This window comes from Hermetia illucens, chromosome 3, assembly GCF_905115235.1.
Source record: "Hermetia illucens chromosome 3, iHerIll2.2.curated.20191125, whole genome shotgun sequence".
NCBI classification, from domain to species: Eukaryota; Metazoa; Arthropoda; class Insecta; order Diptera; family Stratiomyidae; genus Hermetia; species Hermetia illucens.
This window is the reverse complement of record NC_051851.1, coordinates 115,587,852-115,601,552: the sequence shown is the minus strand read 5'-3', so window position 1 is coordinate 115,601,552 and position 13,701 is coordinate 115,587,852. Positions and strand designations below refer to the sequence as shown.

Below are 13,701 nucleotides of genomic sequence, written 5' to 3'. Positions count from 1 at the left end.
TGGTTAGGTTCCTATTCCAAAAGGGTACATCCCTTGGTGACTTAACTGTTTTAGCTGGACAGCTGGCCTCATATGCATAATGACCGACTCTGTTGAACCCCTCCACCATTGTATATAGGTCTATTTCGCTCCTGATGTATCGTTACTCATGTGTTTTATGTAGGAGCCTGTTATCCTGGGATTCCTTATTATTCTATCTACTTTCGAGTTGCCTTCAATGACGAGTATGATTATTTTTTGATCCGACATAGAGGGCTCATGCAATGCTCTCCAATTCTTGGCCTAGCCACTCATCAGAGTGTTCCCTAGAGTTATGTCGAGTATCTCTTGTCTGGTGCTGGTCACGAATGCTGGTGTGTTCCCTTCGTACTGAATATGAATTCCAAAAGGTACTCACCTGTTGATGTAGCTACTTCCCCAAACCTCATGGTGGGCGTTGGCATTGTAGCCGAGAAAAAGTGTTAGCGACTCTCCCAGAACTTTGTCAATCTAACAAGTAATTTCGATGGGATCCGAATGTCGTCTCTTGGGAAGTACTAGGGTACCACGACTGCCGCTTGAATTCTTTCCCCCGGCTTTCAGTGCGACTTGGACGAGGTCTCCAGCTAGAAACTTTGAAAGATATATGTATTTTAATTTTGGTTTTTCAAAAGAGGAATCCCAAATTATCTGCATACATCCTCCTTGTAGGCTGCGAATCTAGCCCCGGTACACCCAGGGTTTTTGAGCCAGCATTATTCCAATATTATCCTTGGAGCTTGCCCTTGCAATTACTGTAGATGCATTCTTTGCATGGTGGGCTATTTTGGTGCTGGACATCGGCTTCGTTAGTGCTTGGAGCTCTTCTCCAATGTTGGAGCATTATTCTCTTCCCCCGATATGGCACTTCCTTCCGTTTCCATGTCCGGATTGAGTTCTAGAAGGGTTCTCCTCTTCTGTGGGAAGCAGGTCCACTTCCCTGTTCGATTCTGCCAGTCTCTATGGCTTCGTGATTTCTTCGAGGACGTCGGTAGGCTTACCACCCGATGTCCTTTTCTTTTCCTTTCTGGGTTTCTCCTTGGACACGTGTACAGATATGTTAATAAATCTGTAATTAATGAAGCAATTACGACGTTTAAAGTTTCAAGTAACAGGGACGGTCACTTTTCATGTGCTACTCCCACTGCACTGGAAAAACATTTGCACAGAACAGTCGCAACTTGATGTTGGTGTTGCATTGAAAACTAAAGTTACGGAGCCACGAAAGAAGCTTCAGATTTTACAACGATGGACCGAACAACGAAAACGAACGAACAATTTGCCGATTTTTTCATGGAACGTCCGCTCCCTTTACAGAAAACGAGCCGCCAAACAGTTAGCCGATACTCTGTTCCATTATGAGGCTGATATAACAGCATTACAAGAGATGCCATGGAAATGACCGGTTCCCTGGAAAAGAGTCACTACACCATATATTATAGTGGCCATGCAAAAAATCATGTGCTCGGAGTAGGTTTCCCAGTCAGCCAAAAAATGAAACCTGCTATTATCAGCTTTGAAAACAATCGAACGGCTATGTACTCTGTGTTTGTGAGGCAATACAGTCTACGCGGCAGTAGAACGAACCCTCGAAACTTGCCCCAATTATGATATCAAAATTATACTTGGAGACTTTAAGAGTCAACCGTCGGCTCCCATAATTTGCATAAAACTACCAGTGACACGGACTCATGATTATCCAATTACCAGTGTCGCACGAAATGATTGTTGGAAGTACCTATTTTACCTTCAACCAAATTGACCACGTTCTAACGGAGCCATCTTTGGATTTCAGAACATATAGGTGGGCAACATAGGATCACTATATCGTTGGCATGGAGCTGCGGGCTCGAATAACAACATCACCTCAAAGCTTCTCTGACAATTAGGTGAGAATGAACCCTAAAGCCATCCATACCAGAATCATTCGTAGCATCTATAAGGGGAAAATGGATGCTGATGCTGAGTGCCATCTATAAGATAATGTCCGCTATCGGGCTTGGTCGGATGGCCCATACGCCCAGAACACCATCGGCCATACCAAAGCGGGTTCACTGCAGTCCAATCAGTAACCAATTAGATTTTCTTTCTGTGGCAAACAATGGAAAAACGGTTGGCCATCAGTTGCATCATCTCTTCATCGACTTCAAGTCTGTCTATGATAGCATAGCCAGGGTAAAACTGTATATGGTCATGAGAGCATTCGCTATGTCGATTATAATAAGACTGATAGGGCTGACACTGATCAATGTGCGAGGCCAGCACACAGCAGGATCACTTTCGAAACCATTTATTATCAACAACGGTTTACGACAAGGGGATACCCTATCATGTGTCCTTTTTAACTTGGCCCTGGGAAAAGTGATTCATGATGCTGATGTAAATGTCAGAGGCACCATCCTCTTCAAGTCTATCCAAATATAGGGAAGACCAACCCGAGATCTACAATCGTGATTTTCATCCAGATTGAGCAGGCGGCGCGAGATCTTGAGCTGCATATTAATAAAGGCAACACAAAGTACATTGTGGCAAAGTCAATAAGCAACAGCTTCATATGACACTGGTTAAATGAGAACAATAAAAAATTGAGACTGCAACTTTGAGATCACACCACTACGACGACGGTTGTTGGCTGCCAACAGAGCCTATTTCAGCTTACAAAAACTGTTTCGCTCGAAACCTCTCTCCGTAGGGTCAAAGCTAGTCTTCATATATTCCTCGGAAACTTGGGTTTTTAGTTAGACAAATTGCGAACTTTTAGTCGCGTTCGAGAGAAAAATTCTTCAAAGAATTGTTGACCCCTTACTTGAAGATGAACGATTCCATAGCCTACATAACCACAAAATTTATGAGTGATGCCACGACGGCCTGGTTATGGATAAAATCTGGCTCAATACGTTGCGGTGGGCGTGTTGCTTGATGTTGAGTGAGGATGATCTAGCATAGAAAGTCAATATCTATGGTAGAAAAAGAAGACGTGGCACATACCAAATCGAATGGGACAATGGCGTATACCATGGCTGCTTTTAGTGATATCGATCCTGACGTAAAACGGGGATATCTGGAGTTCCTTACTAAGGCAGGCCTAGAGGTAGCGGTTGTTGCGCCGTTGATGATGGTGATGGCTACAATCTAACTTATGCTTTTTTCCGAGCAGGTGAAAGACCTGTTTTTATTAGGAAAGGCGGAAGAAAGAAAAGCTGGTGATTTGAGCTCAACTGATCTAATACTAGTATGTGAAAACGGTACAATGCAGACCGAATACCGTGAACCTGGCAAGACTGCCAGCCGACGGCAGAAGAAGGCATACGGAAAGCAGGCGAAGCTTCTTGGTAATGAGGACATGGGAATATCAATAGAAATGTAAGGTGTGGACAATCTTCCCCGAGAAGACAAATGCTAGACGCATGCTAGTTAAATAATCCGCAACATATCAAAGTTTCTAACGGTTTCGTCCAGGGCAGAGGCAACTTATCAGATGCTGCCGCACCTCTGCCCCGACAGTATTTTAAGCTTAAGCCAGGCTAAAGCTAAACTTTATATCCTCTCCAGCATATGCAACAATTTTGCTCCGTTCTAACCAATTTATAGGCTATGATCCTAAATCAGTCTGCAGTGCCTTCGTCGCACAATCCATCAGTATATGACCTGGTGGAAAGCGTATGTAGCTGCACATCTGCTTAACGGCAAGGGCTTCGATAATTTCCTACCTCTCACGAGCGAGTATTTGGTAGTCGAACACTTATTGTCAGGATACGAAATTCGGTATCGTCCATGTCGGGGCCGCAGTAGTATTATGATTTAACCTTATATCTAACATTAGCTAGATATTTGATGTCCTCCTTGGAGACATTGATATGGTATAAGCGGAATACCGTTCACTGCGTTTTGATGATTAACCGCCTTCTCGTTTTCCACTTGCAGTCGTCATCATTCTATTCAATTCTGCAATTCTACATCCTCAAGATTATGTATTAGCACTGATGAAGGAGGTTTGTGGTCTCCGAAACAATTGTATGCTAACGGAACAAAAAAAAATTACAGGATAAGGGAAAAAACCTAGTTTTTTTCTTAATCTATTCTCGAGATGTTTTGAACTGCCATATGGTTAACTGAAGTTTTTATCATGACTCCGACCGAAAAGGCCCCGTAAATAGGTTGTATATTCCACATTCTGATTGGCTACCACGCAATATTTGGTGATGCTTATTCAACAACCAATTTTTTGCTGTGAATGATTGATTCATTAGCTTTACTGGAAAAAACTGTCGATCGATAAGGTTTTCCAAACACCCTATTATAAATGACGGAAGCAAATAGGTAGATATGAAGGGTGAGGTCGCTGTGGATCCTAGTTCCTGGCATTCAGGCCAAAGAAGGACGCATTAGACTTCTTGTTAATGCGCCTATTTAAAAACTTCTCTGCTTGCGCCGCTGGTTTCAGATGAATGAATCATTAGAAATTTTACCAGAATCTCCAAATTCTCTTTCTTGATGGACAGATCCCGGCGCTCTATTTCGACATAAACTGAAATTACCCCTTTCACCTGCGTGAACCTTTTTGACTTTCCCTTCAGAAGAATCTTGACGGTCGAATGTAAGATTTTAAAAGTTTCTTTTGATCCCACCTTTATGGAATCTGAAACCTGAAACCAATCTATCAATGATCATGAGTGAAGTTTACTATATCTACATTGTTATTGTTTTTCGGCGATTCCAACGGAGCACATATGTATTTCCAAACCTGAAAATCTAAAATCATATTGCCTACATGCAATAGAGCCCCTTGATGTTTATCAATTAATTGTGCAGTTACCATAGTTTAGCTTTAGCTCTAGTCGCGAATTAAATAGTGATTTCGTGAGAGAAGAGAAGGAGTGATTTCACTTTCCCGATTGACGACTATGACGAATGTCGAAGGTTCTTGGAATCAACCCAGTGGCCGCTTTGTAGGCATCAACCAAGATACGCTAGATAAAATTGCTCTCACTACTCCTCTTTGTTCTTGTTATGAACACTGTTTCACGAGACATTCAACGTCCAGCGCCCCACACACTGCCCTATGCAGATAATCTTTTCCTAGCGTCTCATAGCAAAGATGATCTCGAGCCAATATTAACTGCAGTATCGTTTGCTGGCGCGGCAGGATCTGCAGCATTCGAAATTTATTTCGAATATTGCGGATGCGGACGGGTAGATGGCGCGGAACTCTCCACTCACTCATTTTAGAACGCACCAAGGGAGTGGAGAATTAGCGGTGGAAAAATGCCGTTGGTTGGGACAGTAAGGACCACATGGAAATAAGCCGGTCTCTTCTGTTTCCAACCGCGGCGGTGAACACATTACTACTGATCTTTCTTCTGAAGTCATAAACAGTGGGATCAAACATTTTTTACCATCCATTTTGTATCGCCCTTCATTATTAAATTAAAATTTAACTATTCAAAATACGTAAAAAAATAAAATACTTTGAGAAGAAGTGTTAAATATTGATGATAGGAAATTATAAAGATACGAACTCTAACTAAATTGCACTAATCGAAATCTTGAGTTTTTGAGAACATCTTCGGTTCACATCTTTGAATCATTTTGGATCTTAATATTTCGATTTGAAAATATTCAATAAATAGCTTGAAGGAGAAAAATATCGTAAGTTGACAACGTGTTAAAGTCCCTCTATATGTTTTGAGTGTTGGCCGATTATAAAAGACAATGAACGGCGTCTCGCGGTAATAGAGATGAAAATGTTGCGTTGGACCTGTGACGTAACACGCCATGATCACATCCGAAATGAAGATAATCGTCGATCGTTATGGGATTGTGCCGATCGTAGAGGAATTGCCAGAGAGTGGTTTTTGATGGTACGAATATGTAATTCGCGCTAACGAGAACATCGAAGTTGATGCGAACCAACCAAAAGGTCATTGAAATAACAATGGCTTGATACGCTAGCTGCTGATTCGAAAGCCTCTTAATTCCATCCAGATCGGGCATATGACCGAGCAAAATGACGCCACCGATAAAGAAGACTGTAGTTTTGCCTATCGCTGTTAATAGCAACAAGATATTCACGAGTTAAAGTAATAATAAGGGAAAAAGGAACCTTTTCTGTGATAGCTCCTAACCCATCTTGCTTCCTTTTCAATAAAAATATGATTTTTCCTCCATTCCGCCATGATCAGATGTGAAGAACTCGACTGATAAGCACTGGATTGATTTCATGTTGTCTAGCCGCTTTATAGATAGTTACGTATGAGGAATAGTTGAGGGCTACTTGGGACAATGCACCCAAAGCTATTCTGTGGTGAGGGTGATGTTTTTTTTGCAGCGAATGTTTCAAATCTAGAGACTACCGGATTGTTTTTCGTCCTGTCACCCTTCATTGTTCTGAGTGCTGGTCAGCGTTCAAAAAGCAATGAACGGTGTCTCGCGGTAATGCAGACGAAATTGTTACTTTAGATGGGTGACTTAATACGTCATGATCACGGTCGCAATAAGGATATCCACGATAGATAAGCGAGACTTTCGAATCACCATTCAGCGTATCATGCCACCGTTGCTTCGGTTGGCCTTTGGTGGTTGAAAATCGACATCAATATTCAGGCCACGACGTCTCTCTCGCATTTTTTCCACGATCACTTCAACCCCATATCGATTGCGGATGTTCTTATTTCGGATGTGATCAAAGCATGTCATCCCACTAGTCTAACGCAACATCTTCGTCTCCATTACCGCGAGACGCCTGTCATTGGCTTCTATAGTCGGCCAGTACCCAGAATCCTATAGGGCGGCAGGACGGTCCATACTGCGGTAAATTTTGGATTTGAAACGTTCGTTGATACGTCGATCACAAAGAACACCAATTGTGGAGCGCCTCTTTATCTAGGTTGCGCTAATGTGTGAAGAAATTTCATAACGCAGTTCTCCATTGACCGATAGCATTGATCCGAGATATTCAAATCGCTCATTTCTGTGCAGGTGACTGCTACTCCCTGTGGTATTGCCTGTTTCATGGTGATGGGCCGAAAAAAATTGTGTTTTATCCAGATTCAATCTGAGAACGTGTTGCAAGAGGCGATCGTCTCATTTTCGGACAAATTGCCCGAGATCATCTCTGCTGTTAGCCCTAGGAAGCCATCATCTGCATAAAGTAGTGTATAGGGTGCTGGGCGTTGGATGTCCCGTGTGAGTGTCCACAACAAGAGCAATGAGGAGTGGTGAGAGGGTGCTTCCTTGATGAAACCTGAAGGAGACGTGAAGCGTTTTTTATATACGCGCCACATTCCGAAGTTTACTTTTCGGATCGTTATAAAGCATTTTAATCCAGCGCACGAGCTCTTATGGTACTGGGTGTTGCTGCAGAACATACCAGATGAGTGTGGGGCACATGGTGAAACGCCTTCTCTAGATCTAGAAATGCAAAGTGCAATGGTTCTTACGGTGTTTCTCCAGTACTAATCGCGCAGCTTTTGTTAAGTATGTATATGAAAATTTTCAGTTTCTCGCTTTCCAGAACTCAGATATGATATCATTAGGTCCTGTTGCCTTTCCCTGATTCATTCATTCATTTTATTGCTCCCTCGAATGTTGGGAATGTTTGTAGAAGTGGAGGATGAGCAAATTTTTCCATTGAAATCTGTCCAAAATGTTCTCGCCATTTATCCATCACAACTCATTAGTGGGAAAGCATGGGGCGGTCGTTGCATTTTTGGACAAGTTGCTGGAGATGTTGAATCATGCTCAACAGATCGGCATCACAATTGATGCTAAACTATATTTTAAGACATCTCATATTCTCTAAGAAACATTATATCCGAAAATTGTCAAGTAAGAAAGTATCTTTTCAATATAACAAATATAAACTCCTTTTATATGTATATGTTTAAGTCAAGAAAAATTGCATGAACGAATTAATTGTTAGTCATTATTAGAATATTTTATGGTCATATGTACAGCGACCTGATTTCTTAGTGACTCAATTCGGAAAACAATAAAATACTTCAATAAATCGTAAATTGACACGGTTAGCTACCTTGTAATGTAATGTAATGTGACTATCAATGCTTTGCAGAATTTATGAATAATGTAAATATTGCAATGTAAGACTTTAACGAAATGCACGTCATTTATTAAGTATAAATAGCATTTAGTGAACTGTACTAAGACAGTGTGAATAAATAATTCAGACGAACACTTTAGTTCGTATTTTTATTTGCACTCTCTCTTACCCAACAATATTACTTCCTACAACCATTAGGAGCAATATTATCCTACCCGAAAACTTATCTCAGATACCGGAGCGGTACAAAAGAAAAGTTTTCTCAACAATTGGTCCGTCGAGCCGAATTTGAACCAGCGACCCATGGATATCATCATCATCATCAACGGTGCAACAACCGGTATCCGGTTTAGGCGTGCCTTAATAAGGAACTACAGACATCCCGGTTTTGCGCCGAGGACCATCAATTTGATATCCCTCAAAGCTCTCTAGCGTCCTAACCTACGCCATCGCTCCATATTAGGCCGGGTCTGCCTCGTCTTCTTTTTCTACCATAGATATTGCCCTTGTAGACTTTCCGGCCTGGATCATCCTCATCCATACGGATGAAGTGACCCGCCCACCGTAATCTATTGAGCCGGATTTTATCCACAACCGGACGGTCATGGTATCGCTCATAGATTTCGTCGTTATGTAGGCTACGGAATCGTCCATCCTCATGTAAAGGGCCAAAAATTCTTCAGAGGATTCTTTTCTCGAACGCGGCCAAGATTTCGCAATTCTTCTTGCTAAGAACCCAAGTCTCCGAGGAATACAGGACTGGCAAGATCATAGTGTTGTACAGTAAGAGCTTTGACCCTATGGTGAGACGTTTCGAGCAGAACAGTTTTTGTAAGTTGAAATATGTTCTGTTGACTGACAACAACCGTGCGCGGATTTCATCATCGTAGCTGTTATCGGTTGTGATTTTCGACCCTAGATAAGAGAAATTATCAACGGTCTCAAAGTTGTATTCTCTTATCCTTATTCTTCCCGTTTGACCAGTGCGGTTTGATGTTGTTGATTGGTTGGTATCCGGTGCTGACTTTGCCATCATATACATTGTCTTGCCTTCATTGATGTGCAGCCCAAGATCTCGCGCCAATCGCCGCCTGCTCGATCTGGATGAAGGCGGTTTGTACATCTCGGGTGGTTCTTCCCATGATGTCGATATCGTCAGCATAGGCCAGTAGTTGGGTGGACTTAAAGAGGATCGTACCTCTTGCATTTACCTAAGCATCAAGGATCATTTTTTCGAGGGCCAGGTTAAAGAGGACGCATGATAGGGCATCCCCTGGTCGTAGATCGTTGTTTATGTCGAATGATCTTGAGAGTGATCCTGCTTCTTTTATTTGGCCTCGCCTGGCTATGCTATCATAGGCGGCTTTAAAGCCGATGAATAAATGGTGCAACTATTATCCATATTTCAACAGTTTTTCCATCGCTTGCTGCAGAGAGAAAATCTGATCTGTCGCTGATTTGCCTGAAGTGAAGCCTCTTTGATATGGGTCAATGACGTTCTGGGCGTATGGGGCTATCCGGCCTAGCAAGATAGCGGAGAATATCTTATAGATGATACCTAGCAACGTGATACCTCTATAATTGCTGCACTGTGTGATATCTCCCTTTTTATGTGTGAGACAGATAATGCCTCATTGCCAATCGTCAGGCATTGATTCGCTGTCCCATACCTTGAGCATTAGTTGATGAACCACTTGGTGTAATAGGTCGCCTCCATATTTAACCAATTCGGCTGTAATTCCATCGGCTCCTGGCGACTTATGATTTTTTAGCCGATGAATTGCACGGACTGTTTCTCCTATGCTAGGTGGTGGCAGTATTTGTCCGTCGTCTTCAGTTGGCGGGACCTCCAACTCGCCGATGTTCTGGTTGTTCAGTAGCTCATCAAAGTACTCAACCCATCGCTCCAATATGCCCATTTTGTCGGAAATCAGATTTCCCTCTTTGTCTCGGCGGGATGAGCATCGAGGTGTATAAGGCTTCATCCTGCTGACTTGTTGGTAAAACTTGCGCGCCTGGTGCGGTTGCTCCCTGTACTATTCGAGTTCACAGACCTGTTGGTTCTCCCAGGCTTCCTTTTTCCGTCTGTGAAGTCGCTTCTCCGCTCGACGGAGTTCGTGATACGTCTCTGCGCGTGCCTGCGTTCTTTGAGAATGCCACATTACTCGGTATGCGGCATTCTTCCAGCCGTTTCGACCCATTTTGCGGCTGGGGCCAAGTATGTTTGTGGCTGTATCAATAAAGTCCGGATTTAATTACGATTAAATTCGTGTTGATCCAATCCCCGAGTCCTTAATCGAACTTTCCCAGTTTCCAAATATAACCAAATAGTCATGGCCGAAGGGACGATAAAGGAGCAGATGGACATTGCTAAACAAGGGGCGGTCCTGGAGGAGGATGGATCATCTCGGAGATCAGAAGAGTATTTAGAAAAAAAAAAACGCGAGAAACTTCAAGCTGACGATGTTCAGGGGGAATCATTGGAAGCTGCTCGGTCTCCTCAAGTCAGACGACGCGTATTTTGGTGTGCAGGAGGAGATGGAAGCGAAGTTTGGGGCAATCAAGGCATTGATCGAGAGCGATCAAGCTCAGATTGGCAGCAGATTGACGATCTTTTGCATGGAGCAGTGTGTAGGGTAGAGATTGGCGAAACATTACTTCAGTAGGTAATTTGATATCAGACCACTTATTGAAACAAGTGATATAACAATGTAATATCACAAACATCACCTTTCAATGCAAAAAAATTATAGCTAAGATAATATGCACTTTTTGTTGGCACGGCGATTAATTATGATTGTATTAATAATGCTATCTATTATTAAACAGTAGAGTACACTATCTCTACTGTTTAACACGCCGCCGCCACTTATATTACCAAGAACGGTGGTATACCGAACAAAACATAACAATATTACTTCAGCCAAATGATAACATTTCCCCATATTCACATGCACCCGAAAACATTTTTCTAACTCGAAGCTAGCCACGAGAAATAGTAATCATAACAGCAATATATTGACAAGCGATACCCGGCGTCGGCATCGGCTCGGCATTCGAAAACTGCCGCCGTCACTTGTACTACCAAGAGCGCTGATGTTTTGTAATGTGATACTACAAAATTTTCCGAAGGTCGAATTAACATGAACATCACTTTGGTAATGTGGTGATGTTAGGTAACGTGGTGAAGTTGGATAATGCGGTGATGTTGTATTTTTACTGATGCTTGGATGGTACTTGACAATGGTAATGTGATATTACCCTTTAAGATGGTATCACCCGTTTGATATTACATACATTACCTACCCATCTCTAGTGTAGAGCTTTGGATGTTGGATGTCACGCGTTACAGTGTTCATGACAAAAATAAAGTGTAGTGAGAGGCCGCTTCCTTGATAAACACCGATATATCAGCCGCACTGCAAACTTTTCTCCTCCGATCACGATAGAATAATTTAACCTAGCGCACGGGTTCCTCCGGAACTACATAGCTTCCTCAAATTCCTGACGAAATCAACATAATCGGTAGAGCAAACCGAAATAAAAGCAGCAACACAAGTGTCTAATGTCACACAGGAGAGGATGATCCAGTCCGGAAAGTCTATAGCGGCAATATCTATGGTAGGAAAGAAGGCAACCACAGATGCCGGACAGGACTACACAACAAATGTATCGTCAATGATGATGATTTCTGTTTTCAGATGGATTTTTGCATACTTTGTGTTTGTATAGGTACTGTAGATGCGCACGCAGTCGCTTTTCAATTGCATTTCAATTCATCAATTAATTGGCGTCCAGTCCAAGCAATATACCTCGAACGATATTTACCGCTTTTTACAATGCTCAAGGTGGTCATAAACTCAAGGGGAATTCCACTCAATTGAATTCAATTACGGCTGATGTCATCTCCTCTATAGTTCCAATATGTCCAATATCGGACTGTGGTGAAGGTTAAGGTCTGCAGATGAATGAGGTCTACTGCCGCTGCTTTGTCATCTTTATTGATTCTGCAATTATCGCGCTATTATCTTACGACACACGATCTGCTATTATTTGTGAATTATCAATTTCTTTTTTCTCCTTACAGAATTACGTGATCTCTAATAAACGCATACAACTCGAAACTCTTCCTACAAATTCGATTTCTTCTCGGTTAGCAATTTTTTTCGGAATGTCGCGCGTCGAAACGTTACGAAATGCTCAAACGCAACACGGCGATTATCGCAGTGTCGATGAGGAGAATATCGTTGTCCTCCGCAAGTGCTTCTCACCACCGCCGGTGGTAATGAACACTGAAAGTGATACCGACGAGGGTGGTGAGGTTAAATGTGTGTGGTTCGAAGCATTTAATTCAATTGGAGCCAGTTGCGAAGCAGAGAAGTCGACCGAGATTGATGAAGTGAGTACATTCTAATTCTCTAATTATTTTTTCTAATTAAAGTTTGGGGTTGTGGGTGGTTTCAGGAAACTTCCATGGTATTGGGATCCTATTGGAATGCCAATAGATCTATATATTAGCATTACTTACATTAAAGATGTGGGATTCGGGAACAGTAGAAGCTCATGCTAAGCTTCTTTATCTGCTACTCAACGTTTCTTCTTTCTTTACAGTAAAATTCAGAAAATATATAGCAGCCCATGAGTTCGCTACCAATTTCCTAGAGCTAAGTCATCAAGTTTAGCAGTGGAAGCAAATTTCATGTCGTCAAGTCAACAAATCCAGGAAAATCGATTTGCTCTGCAATTAACGAATTGTCGTTGTCACTATCTCTTCGTTTTTCCCATACTGCAGAAGAAGCTCCGCTTCTGGCTTTCATTTAAAATTTTGTGGGGAGAATGGTGTGACTTCAAGGCAAAATCATATTTCGTTTTTCCTGCCACTTGCTCAATTGAACATGGTCCATTCTGGCTCGTATAGAAATGAGATTTCAGTTAGCATACATGGTTATCTGGGTGTTGATTCAGGGGTCGATAGGAAACGTGTTATTTTGTTGGTTAGGCAGTGCCAGGCATTGGGTAGGGGGGATGATTTTCAATCGGGCGATTCACATCAGAGTTTTGTAGGAATTTCAGCTTATTCGTATAAAGGGCAAAAAGGGTTTGCATTCAGCCGAGTTTAAAATGATTTGCTCCAAGTTGATCGATTCTGAATTTGAAAAGTATGTATTTAGTGCGAATGCGCTCATCTCATCTCAAGTCAGGTAAATGTGCAATGTGCAATCATCTGTTAAGACGATTATTAATTGAAAATTAATTGAAGAAAACCGTAGATACTTTGATATTTTGTCGAAAATATATATGTATGTAGTTTAATTGAGCATGTTCCCATCTGAGTCGGTCCTGTAGACAGAACACGTTTAGAGCTGTTTTTCCGTATGAAAGTTTTTTTATTATATTTTTTTTGGGGTGGAGTAGGTGAACGCATTTCGAACAGAGTGTTAGACTCCCGCAACGGTACGTCGTCGGACTACTAACTAAACACCTCCCCAACGTTGCCAAGAGAGTTGTCATTCGTCGTGGGTGCGTTGCCGTTCTTCAGGAGCAACCACCTCCCTTGGCTCTTCTTTCTTGCGCTTGTATATGGCCTGACGCTTCTTAGCAAGAAGGGATTACCATCACGGCCG

General features: G+C 42.2%; 1 protein-coding gene across 1 annotated transcript in view; it reads left to right on the top strand.

Moving 5' to 3' along the window:
* Nucleotides 1-13,701, top strand: part of LOC119650713 (RNA pseudouridylate synthase domain-containing protein 2) — a 484,992-nt gene that overhangs the window by 7,123 nt on the left and 464,168 nt on the right. Inside the window, exon 2 of the mRNA XM_038053723.1 lies at nt 12,165-12,476. Coding sequence (XP_037909651.1) covers nt 12,165-12,476 — 312 coding nt within the window. The remainder of the gene's footprint in view (nt 1-12,164; nt 12,477-13,701) is intronic.